Source organism: Crassostrea angulata, unplaced genomic scaffold, assembly GCF_025612915.1.
Source record: "Crassostrea angulata isolate pt1a10 unplaced genomic scaffold, ASM2561291v2 HiC_scaffold_41, whole genome shotgun sequence".
In the NCBI taxonomy this organism is placed as follows: domain Eukaryota; kingdom Metazoa; phylum Mollusca; class Bivalvia; order Ostreida; family Ostreidae; genus Magallana; species Magallana angulata.
In genome coordinates, this window is record NW_026441596.1 from 33,575 (window position 1) to 48,845 (window position 15,271).

The 15,271-nt window shown below is 36.4% G+C and overlaps 4 protein-coding genes across 4 annotated transcripts; 3 read left to right on the top strand and 1 right to left on the bottom strand.

Annotated features, from left to right (window-relative positions):
* The first annotated feature begins 8,903 nt into the window (after window positions 1-8,903).
* LOC128168681 (histone H3) lies at window positions 8,904-10,919 on the top strand. The gene has a single exon (XM_052834830.1). The coding sequence runs from the start codon at window positions 9,380-9,382 to the stop codon at window positions 9,788-9,790; it is 411 nt and encodes a 136-aa protein (XP_052690790.1). The 5' UTR covers window positions 8,904-9,379; the 3' UTR covers window positions 9,791-10,919.
* A 186-nt stretch (window positions 10,920-11,105) lies between these two features.
* On the top strand, window positions 11,106-11,524 carry LOC128168682 (histone H4). Its single transcript, XM_052834831.1, has one exon. It carries the CDS (start codon window positions 11,150-11,152, stop codon window positions 11,459-11,461), a length of 312 nt encoding a protein of 103 aa, XP_052690791.1. The 5' UTR covers window positions 11,106-11,149; the 3' UTR covers window positions 11,462-11,524.
* Window positions 11,525-12,496: 972 nt separating this feature from the next.
* Window positions 12,497-13,261, bottom strand: LOC128168720 (histone H2B-like). Its single transcript, XM_052834865.1, has one exon. It carries the CDS (start codon window positions 13,244-13,246, stop codon window positions 12,701-12,703), a length of 546 nt encoding a protein of 181 aa, XP_052690825.1. The 5' UTR covers window positions 13,247-13,261; the 3' UTR covers window positions 12,497-12,700.
* Window positions 13,262-13,266: 5 nt separating this feature from the next.
* On the top strand, window positions 13,267-14,573 carry LOC128168721 (histone H2A-like). The gene has a single exon (XM_052834866.1). The coding sequence runs from the start codon at window positions 13,340-13,342 to the stop codon at window positions 13,718-13,720; it is 381 nt and encodes a 126-aa protein (XP_052690826.1). The 5' UTR covers window positions 13,267-13,339; the 3' UTR covers window positions 13,721-14,573.
* The last annotated feature ends 698 nt before the right edge of the window (window positions 14,574-15,271 follow it).

Consider the following 15,271-nt stretch of genomic DNA (forward strand, 5'->3'; position numbering starts at 1 on the left):
GATTATTTTCGTGATATTTTTACGGGCGAAACGCAGATAATACTTTACAGATATATCCACATTACGTGTTTTTAGTAGAATAGTTACAATTGCGGCCTATGAAACGTCGAAACAAGGATGCAAACACCAACATCAAAACACACATCGACCTCAGTATGAACAAGCGCTTCGATTTTAGGGGATGTTTTCGAGGACGTCCGCGCTCGATGTAAACAAAAACAGCGAGTGCTTGTGACCCCATTATTTCCTCGTCTTAGTTCGCAGTGAATAGAACGCCGTTTCCATTTCGTCCGAAACCATGGCAGATACAGCAACCACAACCCCAGCCAAGAAGAAGGTTACAAAGCCTAAGGTGCCAGCAGCGCACCCCAAGTACGTTGACATGATCAGGGCCGCCCTGGAATCTTTGAAAGAGCGTGGCGGATCTTCCAGACAAGCCATTCTAAAGTACATAATGGCCAACTACAAAGTCGGCAACGACGTCAACTCCATCAACGCCCACTTGAAAATGGCTCTGAAGAACGGAGTGAAGAAAGGTGCTCTGAAACAAGCCAAGGGCACAGGCGCCAGTGGCTCCTTCAAGCTTGGTGACAAGCCCAAGACTGAGAAGAAGCCAAAGGCCAAGAAAGTTGCCAAGCCTAAGGCAGCAAAACCCAAGAAGGCCGCAGCAGCAAAACCAAAGAAGGTAGCCGGAGAGAAAAAGACTGCAGAGAAGAAGAAGAAGTCCCCCAAGAAAGCAGCCGGACCGAAGAAGGTTAAGACTCCAAAGAAGAAGGCAGCAACTAAATCCCCAAAGAAGGCAGCAGCCAAGCCAAAGAAGGTCAAGACACCTAAGAAGTCAGCTGCAAAGAAAGCCAAGACTCCCAAGAAGGCAGCAGCAAAGAAATAAGCAATTCCAGCATCACTGCAGATTGCTCACTTTAAAAAAAAAAAAAGCCCTTTTCAGGGCTACCCATATTTTTCGAAAAGATGTCTCAATTACAAATAACAAAGAAACGTACATGTGTGTGTGTGTGTGTCATGAATGTAATATTACATGCTTGGGTGCATATCTAATAAAACATAGTTTTTAAAATCGCATAAAAAAAAAGGTGACGACTGTCGGTATTCATTCCATGTATTCATTCATTCATTCATTCATTACTTTATTTCTTCATTTGTATTGGAAATATCATCCATTGATTATGAATGATATAATGAACAAAAAACAGACACAAACAAAATGAATTGACGTGCATTATTACTATCTGTGCATGTTTTCCTATATTTAGAAAATGTTAGTCTCTGCACTTGACATATATTCACATGAAACATGTAATGAATATGACATTTTTAGCCTTTGTATTAAACTTGTAAAAAAAATAATATTAATGTGCAAATGATATCTTTTTTTTTAAACAATAGCATGCCCACCCTGCCTCTGTCCCCAACATTACAAAAAAAACACCAAAAAACCCATAAATAACCCACCAAACACCTAACACCCCCCCTTCCAAGGAGGATTTTTTTTTTTTCTATGAGTATAAGAATAAATAAGGGATATGAAAATATCACAAATGCGACAATCAGTCGAATGAGGCCTGTTTAATTCACAATATTTTGAATTCATATATCAGCATATAACACTTAGTTTTTAATCTTTTTTACATGCCATTGGAATGTTTTAACAGAAGAACTCATTTAAATGTAATTGTTAATTCAACAAGTACATATCTAATCATAGATGTAGGATGAGGCTGCATGCACATTACCTTTTTTTTTTATTTGACATGTGATTGAATTCATGCTTGTCAATCTTTTTCAAAAGCAAACAAAAAATAAATAAGGAGCATAGTCATAATTATTATTTTGTTGAATTCTACAGGACAGGAACATGTGAAGTGTGCATATACAGGATGAAATATACATGATTGTGTCAGTCACTATGAATGTGGGAACAGCAGACTATTCTCATTTCTCTCTGCATTTACAGGATGAGTGCACTGGATTACATCCCATGGCATTTTCTGAGATATCGTGGTAAGTTTATTTATTAAGGTCTTCCGTTTTCCAACGGAAGACCTTATTGTTTTCGTTCGGTTTCTTTTTCCCTATTATTTTTTTTCTTACGTATTTTGTGTACGCGATTTCTCACAAACTACTCGGCCGATTTACATGAAACTTTTCGATCTGATAGATATTGCTCTGAACCTTATTGCAAATTTTTTTTAATAATGACGTCACTTCCATTTTTGAGATATTAAAGATTTAACGATTTTTAGAGGGTCAACTTGTCCACGAAGGTTCTCATAAACTTAAAAAGATATTGAGTTGAAAGTTTCAGGAATGATAGATAAAAGATTGTAGATATGTAATAGGGCATTTATAATTTTTCAGCGCAAAAAGCGCCGGAGCTCGGTAGCGCTCAAAAAATGAGATAAAAAAGCATTGTGATTTTGCATGGTTTTCTTAGTTTATCTTTTTTCCCGGAAATAATTTGTTAACACATGTAAAACAGAAAAGAAAAATGTTTCAAAGGTCTTTAATTTGACATCAAGAAAAAGGAGCTGGTCCCTCCAGTCAGGGACCTAGAGTTCTTGAAAGATATCGCTTTATAACTCAAAAGTGGTTAAGATTTCGATATGGCTGTCGCTGCAAAAGTTGTTCATTATGATCTTATTAATGTCGTGGCAATAATATTTTGTTCGTGCATTGCGTAATATGAGTGTAAAATGCCAGACTTGCTACCATGTATTTGTGTTTTTTTGGCAAATAAACTGGGTGTTTGTGCGTAAAACTGACATAAAGGGTACCAGTTTACATACTGAAAGTGTTTAAACATTTTAGTTTTTTCTAGTGAAACACATTATGGATAAAAGAACTAATTCTTTGCAATGCCTTTGAGTTGCTTTAAAAATCTAGATGGATTCGGAGCTGTGTATGTGAACACCCTTGCCCGCGGCCGAGGAAATAGGTCGCGGCTGGACTAGCGAGCGATCTGCCGTTATATAATACACAAGATCTGCGTCCAGCTGTAATGCACACACGCGTTTATTTATGTAGATTCAAACACAAAAATTCCGATTTTAGTAGTAAATAAAAACAGATTATACTTTTACCTACTGCCATAGCAAGTGTACCAGGTTACATGCGGAAAGTGTTTAAACAGTTTAATTCTATGATAGGGAAACACAGTATGAATAAAAGAATTGCTTCTATGCAATCCATTTGAATCGCATTTAAAATTTAGCTGGATTTCGAGCTGCATGTATGTAAACAATTACACGTATCCGAACCCTTGCCCGCGGCCGAGGAAATAGGTTGCGGCTGGACTTACAAGCGAGCGGTCTTCCGTTATACAATACACAAGATTTGCGCCTTGTTGTAATGCACACATGGGTTTATTCATGTAGCTGCAAACACAAAGAATTCCAAAATTAACGATATTAAAGAGTAAAAGAAAAACGATTATACGATTAACTACGAAGTAATGCTGTTTTTGGTATCGTATTTGAAAAAAAATAGTATGGCTGTCATTGAAATAAGGCGTTCTTTGTGATCTTGTCTATGTCATGAAATAGTATTATTGTTGGAAAATAAAATTTATCAGCCTGCAAACATGTCAAACCTACCACGTAGGGTGTACATTTTCATAGCGCGGCATCTCCTCGGCCCGTGGACAATCGGACAACCGATTCGCTGTAGTCTAGGACACATGCTTCTCGTGTTTATACGTTATCACACATTTGAATGTTCATTCATTCTCTGTTAAATTTTATTTTCAATCAATATATTGGTTAACGATGCAAATCATTGATTTAAATCAAAGTGCGTAAAATAAAAATAAAAACCTGCTAACAATGTTTTACAGTCGTACTAGTTGAAATGTAAATACATTCACCTGTGTCTATTTCTGACATTTTGCTGCTAAGAATTTAATGCATTACATTACCTACTTCAACAAAATATAGTCGATATTCACAGCATGATTATTCCAACACGCACATCTAAAGTATCTGTAATCTGTTATAATTCAGTTGGCTAACAAAATATTAGAATCTTTTTATGAGCTAAGAGAGAGAGAGAGAGAGAGAGAGAGAGAGAGAGAGAGAGAGAGAGAGAGAGAGAGTGGTAGACATTGAAAGTTGAAATATATTTAAAAAGCGTTCGAGATAAGGCAGCTTAAGTGGTACAATGTTACATGCTTGCGGTAGGTGCGGGCACGATAAAACTAACCATTTTTAAACAAGTTGAAGTTTTTTTATATTTAGGCCGTAAAAGACTAAGAGTCACACTATTGTTTTAACCTTTTTCAATGGTAGTCTGATTCATATAAAGAATATTCATTGCTGATTTTATTCTTTTATTGATTTGATTTTTTTTAATTGAAATTATATTCTGAAAGAATATGCAAGTTTTAAAAAAGTTTATGTACATTCGGTGAGTAAAAGTTTTGATTGGATTGGGACAGTTTAAGATCGAGTAGAGGACAGTCACATGATTAAAAATACTTCTTAGTAGATAAGGGAAATTTTCAAATCGAATGGGCTATGCATATTCAGGCACACGCGAATATTTAATACATAAATTTTATATATTTTAATAAAACGTCTGCATGCTGTATTATGTATTTGCTGTCTGATTAGGACTGTTCTTTCCCAAAAGAAGCGCTCATCGATCGCGTAAAGAACGTTCTGTAAAGTACAACACCTGATTGGAGTACATGATCATATGTATTTTATAAAAGCGAAATTGTAGAGGTTATGGAGTCAATAAGCAAATCAAATTTGCCAATTAAGCAATAGCAGTTATCCAATGCCTATGGTTGATAATTTTACAAGGTAAGTTAAATACATGTTAATAGGAATTTTAAAGCACTTCCCGCCCCCTTGTCAAGAGCTTCCGTTTCCTGCATTCTTTTCCTTTATTAACGATTTTTGTGCACGCATTTTCTCGGAAATGGATCAAATTTTGTTACACGGCCCCGATAAGAAGACCCTTAAAATTTCTTTCTCAAATATATCTATCAAGAGCGGTCTAAAGTTTCAAACACTGGTGGCATGAATAACATTTAAATTATTTTGTGCAAATTATTAAAGGAATGAATTCAATATTCATTTGTTTTATACGATATAAAATGGTTTTGGACAGTTTACGCTTTACAAACCGCGAAGAATTACACATTGCGAAATTGTAAAATTTACAAATTGTGAAAGTTTCTAAATTTATCATTAAAATTTATAATTTTAGACGGCCCATGCAGTAAGTTTCTCTAGCCGAGTCCTTCTTTCAACAGCGCATCGATTGAACATTTCAGCTTGGTTTGCCACAAGAGGGTGAAACGACCATGATATTTGACAGATTTGGCTAAAAGGAGTAGTTTAAAAGTTATGGATACAAAACACAAGTCATTACATTAGATTATATCTTGTAGGAGAAAAAAAATAGTGAATATACGTTTGCCATAAATACAAAATTTTATCATGAGAATAGTTTAACATTTAGATCCACCGAATATTTCTATTTCTCTTCATTGTTTGGTGCCTGATTTGAAATTATAACGTTTCGAGGTATAATGAGGGGATGACAAACGATATCGGCAGTCTTACTCCCACAGTTTCCTGAATCACGGCCTGAAAAAATGGGGTGAACTATAATCTAATTATGGCAAAAAATGAGTATTTATTTATAACAAGACTTAACGGTATAAACTGAAATAAGTTGCTACTTTGCATCTAAATTCACAGTTGTTTAAATCAAAAGCAACGACAGAAAAATTGGTCGATAATTGAGCATAAATTATCTCGCAGAAGGCCGATCAATCGATAAGTGGCCGGACTACGGGAGATAACTCTCACTAATTATAAGCAGTCGGGTCGTTTTTTTCATCGCGGCGGTTTACAGAATAGACAGGATCCGGATTGCACAACATCTTTTAAACAAAAATGTTAGGAAAAATGTAAAGGGGCTGAATAATGTCGCCGGATTGGACAGCTTGCCGGAATACACAACATCCGGATTCAATAAGTTTCAACATGTACATTATTGTTCATTGAAATATGGCTTAATTGACCGGGAAAACTACTGCAACGTATATTATATTGCATACATACTTAACATAACCATCGTTTAAAAGCGTATACTTGTTTTGAATGAAAATCGGACTAAGCAGTTTTAACATTAAGATTTAGATGTGTAAGAAACTTTATTTGTCATATGCATGATCCTGTGCATGACTTTTTTTAAATACCTGTTTATTCTCCAAAATGATCTCCAATTCCGTTCACAACTGTTGTCATTCAAAATCACGTTAAACAAAATTTCAAATTTTGAGTCTATCTCAACTGCTATATATCTAAGGAATCTATTGATTTTTTCATGTGTTAAGTAAATAGGTTTTTAGGGGTCTAACGTCCCAAATTTTTATCGAACATATATCATTTGATATTTAATCTTTCATTCGATATCAAGAAAAGAGGGTTTGCCTCTCAAATTAGGGGACCAGAGAGCTCTAAAGTCTTTACTGAGAGATATTTTGTGAAAGATCATAAAAGCAAATTTGTTATCTTACAGTTATGTATCCAAGCAATGTAATGATTTTACCATGCAGTACATAATTAGAGGTTTTCAGAGGTCAAATGCCCGGAAAAAAATAATTACTCATATATAAAAAAGGAAAAGTCTTTGAAAATGCAGTATAGAAGCAAAGAGGCTCAAAATGATGCACAAAACAATATTCAATCTTTAAAATGTCGTTAAACGGCCCTTATAAGGAGATAAGGGATCGGCCCCAAAAACTTTCTTTCACATGTATCTCGGGAACGGTAATGAATTTGTTGAGCAAAATGTGTTTAGAATTAATCGACCTTTCATTTGATATCAAGAAAAAAGGACTGTCTTCCCAAATTAGGGATCATGATGGGCCTAAAGTCTCTTATCAATATAGTCATTTACTGAGTGATGTTTTGTAATAGGTTACAAAAGCAAAGCTAGGTGTAATACGTTAATATACCCTAACGATATAATGATTTTCTCATGCGCTACCTAACAAGGGATTTTAGGGGCCAGATGTACAAAAAGTTTAATCTTTTCTATCATAATTGGATGAAATGCAAGTATTTAAAAATGCAACCTAAGAGAACTTAAAAAAAGCATTACAGTAAAGCATTAGCACTCAGCTCCTATTTCCAGATCATGTTTTGTCGAAAATTAAAGTCGATGACGTCATATCACCTTCTAAAAATCGGACGGAAGACCTCCTCGTTGCTCGCAACGAGATCGTGTCTAGATATTTTTCTTTTTTTTTCCAACCAATTTTGTGTACGCGATTTCTCTAAAATTACTCCACCGATTTACATGAAACTTTCAGGTCTGATAGATAATGATCTGAACCTTATTGGAAATTTTTTTGAATGATGACGTCACTTCCGGTTTTGAGTTATTAACAATTTAACGATTTTCAGAGGGTCGGCTTGTCCAGGGGTAAACTCCTAAACGATTTAAGATATTGAGTTCAAAATTTCAGGGATTGTAGACAAAAGGTTGTAGATCTGACATGTGGTATATATATTTTCCTGTGACCAAAAGCGCCGAAGCTCGCCCGAGCTCGAAAAATACAGTTAAAAAAGCGTCGCGATTTTTCGTGGTTTTCTTTCAATATCTCTTTCCTCGATTGAATTTTGTTATAATATGTAGAACAAAAAGAGCTTTTATGTGACATCAAGAAAAAGGGGCTGGCCCTTCAAATAAGGGGCTGAGGGGGCTCTAAAGTCTTTTAATGATAACGTTTCACTGTGAAATATTTTGTGATACATTATAGAAGCAATAATGTTCATTCTAAGGCTATTTACCAATACATTGTAATCATTTCCTCTTATGTTACGTAATTGGGGATTTTAAGGGGCTAGAATTCCAAAAATTTGATGCTCAATATCTCAAAATGGAGGAAAATTTTGAAAAGCAATATTGAACAAAAGATGCTCAAAATATTAAGCTTAACAATCTACAACCATAATTTCTTTGTTATGCGGTCCCTAATAGGAGTTACAGGGTCGGCCCCTAAAACGACCCTCTCAAGATATCTCGAGAACGGTACAAAATTTGGAAACACTTGTTGAAAAAAAAGTGTTTGAATTGACAAGAACATTCTTATGAAATCAAGAAAATGGGGCTGGCCCTTCAAATAAGGGGCTGAGGGGGCTCTAAAGTCTTTTAATGATAACTTTTTACTGTGAAATATTTTGTGATACGTTATAGAGCCAATTATGTTTATTCTTAGGTTATGTACCTATACATGGTAATCATTTACTCCTATGTTATGTAATTAGGGATTTTAAGGGGCCAGAAATCCAACACTTTGATCCTCAATATCTCGATATAGTGGAAAATTCTGGAAAGCAGTATTTAACAAAAGATGCTCAAAATAATGTGCTTAACAATGTACAACCATATTTTGTTTGTTATCTGGACCCTAAAAAGAGTTTTAGGACCGGATATTAAAACGATTTTTCCCAGATATCTCAAAACGGTGACCAATTTCTAAACACTTATTAGCGGTACACAAAAATACCTTTTAATTAAAATGAATGAAAATGAGCTGATCCTTCAAATAAGGGACACCAAAGGGATAGATAGTCTTTCACCCATTACACTCATAGATTCCGCCTCCTTTACCGGATAAGTTTCGTTGACGAAGATCAAGAGTAAGGTCATTCCTTATTCTAAAAATCGGACGGAAGACCTCCTCGTTGCTCGCAACGAGATCGTGTCTAGTTTATTTATATATTTTGTTTTTGTTTTAATATTCTAATATGTGTACATATATATATACAACGTACTTAGTGCATCTTGATTATGTATTGTTCTCTCTTCTCTAAACATTTTTGGCTTCTGAAAAAAATATATAATGCGACTCGACCTTTTAGGGTATACATATACATTATATCAGTTATGAATTTGATGGATGTATTTAACGGATTATAGGGCCTACATGTATGCATTGAGTTGCTATGAGTTGTTGATTTTAATCTGATTATGAACATGAAAATCGCTGAATAGTTTTAAAGACATGTATATGTTGTATTTCTATCGAAATTTGCTGTTAGTCTTATACTGGTTGCTTTTCTGTATCTCTTAAATTCAAATTTCACCGATATACGCCTAATTTTCTAAGTTCACAAATTCTGTGCAAAAGCCGGATTGAAATGATTTTGCACCGGGCCAATGGGCACGAGTTATTACCGACTAATCACAGGCCAGCTCTCTCAGTTAGGATAACCAATGGCAATGGTCGTTAGTGAGGGCGCGGTGATTTTGAAGGCAGACCTGTTATTCATCGACTCGGTATAAAATTTATACAGAGAGCGATCTGCCTCATTCATTCATTTGACACTCGTCGAAGATGGCTCGTACAAAGCAGACTGCAAGAAAATCTACCGGAGGAAAGGCTCCACGTAAACAACTGGCTACCAAGGCCGCCCGTAAGAGCGCCCCAGCCACTGGTGGAGTCAAGAAACCCCACAGATACAGGCCCGGAACCGTCGCTCTCCGTGAGATCAGGAGATACCAGAAAAGCACAGAGTTGCTCATCAGGAAATTGCCCTTCCAGCGTCTGGTCCGTGAGATTGCTCAGGACTTCAAGACTGATCTGCGATTCCAGAGCTCCGCCGTCATGGCTCTCCAGGAAGCCAGCGAAGCTTACCTTGTTGGACTCTTTGAGGACACCAACTTGTGCGCTATCCACGCCAAGAGAGTCACCATCATGCCAAAAGACATCCAGCTTGCCAGACGTATCCGTGGCGAGAGAGCTTAAATTTCTTTGTCTCTGACAAATACAAAACGGCCGTTTTCACGGCCACCTAAACTTTTAGAAAAGATGCCTATATTACAATCAATGAAGACTACAATTCAACGAAATTGCACAAGTAAAAAGTGCACATTTTGAAAACATGAGATTAAACCCTACACACATAATATGTACTTCTAAACTCTGCCCTTCTTATCATATTTCACTGTGAACTACAAACATGACAATGGTCAATGGGTAGAATGATTTGATCTGACACAATATAAAAGGCCCTTCTGAAGAGAATATATTATACTATACCATACAGCTATACATATGATTGCATTGTGATTGATTTTTTTCTCTGTAAGTTGTGCATTTAGTCATAACATTACAAGAAAAATATTGCCGGAAAATGTAGGGCTGTACTTGCATCAGTACTTAAAATTTACCGACAGAAATGTGTATGGCACATAATATTTTATAATTATTGCAACCATATTTGATTCTTATACTTCAGTCTCAGACATTCGTGCTATGATGCTCGCACATATAACTGTGTGTTATGTTAAAGAAAATATAAAGATAGTGCAATGAATTAGTTTAAAAGTAGGAAAATTCACTACTAAAAGAGCGATTCTGCATGAAATTGAAATTTGTGTAATATTTGTCCCCTGTAGTTCTTTTTTCATATTTCAGTGGTAAAGTATGTCATGAGCATGTGTTCATGTTCTTGTCGGATTTTGTTTTCTTTTATTCAGTTTCCTTGTAAAGAATGGAAAGTGTATTTTTTATCTCAATGAAATGAACACTTGACTGAATCACTGGTGCATAATTCATCAAAAAGGGAAGAAATACACATTGAAATTACACTATAACTGAAATTGCTAAAGTAAATATCATCATATTGCATTATGTTTTCATTTTGATATGTACTCACCGGTAAGAAAAATGATTTTTTTTTCTTTGCATGTATTTATTACTAGATTTAATACAGAATGTGTGTTTACACTTTAAAAATGATATTAAACAAAAGCAAAATGATAATAATTATTGTGTTCCTATGTTTTGGTAAGATGTAGAAAATCTGGAACAAATGATTTATTCAATACCACCATCCCTCTTTTTAAAAAAAAAGAAACCCCAAAAAGTTTTATTAAATATATCTTATATAACAGAAAAGTGCCTGCAGACAACATGTCAACAAACAAGCGCCGAGGCGCGTTTACACTGTAGCCAATCAGCGTTCAGTTTACTTATTGCTAATTTTTCCCTGCCGAACTTTTCAAGGTAGAATGCTCTCTCACGGGTCGTAAATAAAGGGCTTTATAAGCTGTTCACGCGGCAGTAGATGATCATTTCAGTACACTTTAACTGAGAGAAAACATGTCTGGACGTGGTAAAGGAGGAAAAGGACTTGGAAAGGGGGGCGCCAAGCGTCACAGGAAAGTCTTGAGAGATAACATCCAGGGTATCACCAAGCCCGCCATCCGTCGTCTTGCACGCAGAGGTGGAGTCAAACGTATCTCCGGACTCATCTACGAGGAGACCCGTGGTGTCCTGAAGGTGTTCCTTGAGAACGTCATCCGTGACGCAGTCACATACACAGAGCACGCCAAGAGGAAGACCGTCACAGCCATGGACGTTGTCTACGCTCTGAAGAGACAGGGACGTACCCTCTACGGATTCGGTGGTTAGACAACCAACCGCCTTTGTGCTACACGCACAGGACAACAAACGGCCGTTTTAACGGCCACCAAATTTTTAGAAAAGATGCCTCTATCACACATGTTGTGAAATGTTGTACATACTGGGTTATGATATATGTATATCTGACATAAAGAACAGGAGTTAATGGAATACAGAAAGGGTTATTGATAAGTAGTTAATGTTAAGGCAAGGTCAAACCACCACCCGTTCCCTAACCCCCCCCCCCCCCCCCCCCCCCCAAAAAAAAAAGAAAAAAAAAAAACAAGACACACACACATCATTGTCAATATCACACCTTTCCCTGACATGCTTTCTATATTCAAATTTGACTAGTACTAATATTACTAATAGTACTAACCCAACCATATTTGTATTTTTATTATTTCTTTTTTAACAATCTTGATATTCAGAATAAGGACCAAATCATTCCGTGCAGTTTAAACAAAGCAATATATTTCACCAGCTGTTAGATATAAATGTTTGGTTATTTTTTTATTCCAAAAATCTATATTATAACATGTTTAAATAGACACATACTATGTAAACATAAACACATCATTTATCGATTGTTTTCTGATATTTGAATATCAATAAATTACAATGAAATAATATATGGGCTATTGTGGACCATATTCAAGTCTTAAAATCTGCGGAAGTGAATTATCGTTGTAACAATTAATAGGTGGGGAAATAAATTAGAATATACAGCATAGTTGTGTGCCCAGAATATGTTGTTACAGATTTATTATAACATTAGATAATAGTATTCAACAGACAGATCATATGTTAAATTGTTCAGTCATAACTATCAGTTATGTGCCATTATAAATAAACACAACTATATATAAACACAACTATAAATAAACACAACCAATGGGATTCTTCTGTACTCTAAGACTATTACATCGAAAATAGGAGAAATCTGTGGAAATCGGGCACATGTGCTGTAATTGGGAAAGATTTTGTTTTTATTGTACATGTACGTACCCCTCTGATGCATAATTTGTATTTGATGTATGTGTGTTTGAGGGTTTTTTTTTTCTTCATGTATTTGTTTATTTTTCTTAAAGGACTGTTTAAGAAATTGACAGCATTACAATGACACAACCAGTACACACAACTGAAACAGTTGTTTACTATTGCATTATAAAGATGGTAGCTTTTCGAAAAATTTGTGTGGCCCTGAAAAGGGCCGTTTTGTTTTATCAAACTGCCACTGCTTGCAGTTTACTTGCTGCTGGTGTACTTGGTGACAGCCTTGGTGCCTTCAGAGACAGCGTGCTTGGCCAATTCACCGGGCAGGAGAAGACGGACTGCAGTCTGGATTTCTCTGCTGGTGATGGTTGAGCGTTTGTTGTAGTGGGCCAGGCGGGAAGCCTCGGCGGCGATTCTCTCGAAGATGTCATTGACGAAAGAATTCATGATGCTCATGGCCTTGCTGGAAACTCCAGTGTCAGGGTGCACCTGCTTCAGGACTTTGTAGATGTAGATAGCGTAGGATTCCCTCCTCCTCCTGCGCTTTTTCTTGTCCCCAGTTCTCTGGGCCTTGGCCTTGGTGGCGGCTTTCTTAGCTCCTTTAGATCCGACTTTGGGTGGCATGTTTACAGATTGCTGGCAAACTGAAACTATGAGTGGCGCTAAGCGAATCGCGGCTTTATATATCACGCGAGGGGGATTGAAGCGAACAGGTAAATTGCGGACGTCCTTGTAAACATTAAATTGGTCGGTTTGCCCGAGGTGCGTATAAGACAAGCGTAGCGATTGGCGGAACATTTCAATCCGTGGAAGTGTTTAAATAGCGTGGCGCAGCGCATCGTGTGTTATTCGTTGATATCATTTTGTCAGCACCCAACCTACAACTTGAAAATGTCTGGACGTGGTAAAGGAGGTAAAGTGAAGGGAAAGGCAAAGAGCCGATCATCCCGTGCCGGACTTCAGTTCCCCGTGGGTCGTATCCACCGTCTGCTGAGGAAGGGCAACTACGCCGAGAGAGTCGGAGCCGGTGCCCCTGTGTACCTGGCCGCCGTTCTTGAGTACTTGGCCGCTGAAGTGTTGGAGTTGGCAGGCAACGCAGCCCGTGACAACAAAAAGACCAGAATCATCCCCCGTCACCTGCAGCTGGCCATCCGCAACGACGAGGAGTTGAACAAACTTCTGTCCGGCGTGACCATCGCCCAGGGTGGTGTTCTGCCCAACATCCAGGCCGTGCTCCTCCCCAAGAAGACCCAGAAGCCCGCCGCCAAGTAAAAAGTCAGCTCTGTCGACTTTTTTGTCTATACCAAACGGCCGTTTTCACGGCCACCCATATTTTTCGAAAAGATGCCTCTATAATATGCAGTGTACATGCACATAAGCATTTATATAAAAAGCACACGTAGATACACGCTTCTTAGATTATCGAGACAACGGTATATATTAGCGTGCGTGCAGTTGCTTTCAAGAAAAAAGAAACACACACACATTAATTTAAAACTGTCTGTGTTCAATATTTTGATTCCGATTTGCACATTCTATTTGTATTTCGATTAATTTCATTTCTATTACGCTGTCAATTAATATACCATCCTCGTCCCTGACTGCATGTAATCAACGTTTTCCCCGATTTAATTTTGTAAAGGAAATCGCCAGACTTTAAAATAAAGAGAGAGATAAATAAATAAATGAAAAAAATAAATAAATAGACACTTGGCGCATATAGATGATACAGACTATGGAGAAATTCACGTGAATGTTCGCACAATTTGCGTGCTGTATATAACCAGGTCGTTAATTAATAACCATTTCTAACTGAACTGATTTTGTGTGCTTGGATAACGACTTGTCGTATAAAAGGAAATATACAATTCTAGGTTTCTGTGTTTATATAACTGAAGTGTTTGAAACCCATTGATAAGAAACGTATATATATATATATACACACATGCATACTCTGTCACATAAATGTCAAATTATTACGATTCATATGTACTTATACTCGATGAAGTGCTACTGTGAATAATACATTTATGTCAGAGATCAATGATATTGAAAGCTAGGGGTGAATATTGTATAAATTGTATGTGCATTAATTTCGAAATCTACATCTGTATAGGCTTATGGATATATCTATAAATGCAATCTGATGTACATGTGATTTTTTTTTTTTTTTTTTTTTTTTTTTTTTTGGAGGTAGCTCGAGATAATAAGTTTACGATGTTTGCCTCACACGTTGCTGGTAGATGGTTTCAATCAAATTTACAGTATTAGAATTAATATAGGATGAAAAATTAAACGAGAGATCATGCAAATACCAATGTGGGATGAAATATGTGTTCTGTGAATAAGTGTTTTAACTTCGCATGCTGGTCGCATGACATTCTTGGAAAAGTTTATTACATATTTGGTACCGCATATTATTTCTTTCTAACTTAAGGTAATGGTGTACACTCTGAGGCGCAGCTAAACCATTCGGTACGATAAAAAAAGATAGGTTCGCGATGAATACAAAAAATGAATGAATGGATGAATGAATGAATGAATGAAATGGATTTTTAAAATAGAAATTCTTTTTTACAAATTTTAGTTTGTTTAATTAATTAGTGAAGGAATAAAGGAATGGAATTTTTTTTTTCTTTGTCGGATTACAATTCGTATATAAGCAAAACGATTTTACAGCGTATTTTGCACTAGAATGCTGCGTGTAATAGATAAACTAACATATAGTTTTTCCTTTGTCAAATTTGATATTTATGTGTTGGTCTCATTTGTTCTATCCGACAGGTTTTTAAATTTACAATCATTTCTAGAGTAAACATTTTC

Excerpts from the sequence above, each read along its gene's own strand:
- LOC128168681 (XM_052834830.1), top strand. The coding sequence starts at position 9,380 with ATGGCTCGTACAAAGCAGACTGCAAGAAAATCTACCGGAGGAAAGGCT.
- LOC128168682 (XM_052834831.1), top strand. The coding sequence starts at position 11,150 with ATGTCTGGACGTGGTAAAGGAGGAAAAGGACTTGGAAAGGGGGGCGCC.
- LOC128168720 (XM_052834865.1), bottom strand. The coding sequence starts at position 13,246 with ATGTTCCGCCAATCGCTACGCTTGTCTTATACGCACCTCGGGCAAACC.
- LOC128168721 (XM_052834866.1), top strand. The coding sequence starts at position 13,340 with ATGTCTGGACGTGGTAAAGGAGGTAAAGTGAAGGGAAAGGCAAAGAGC.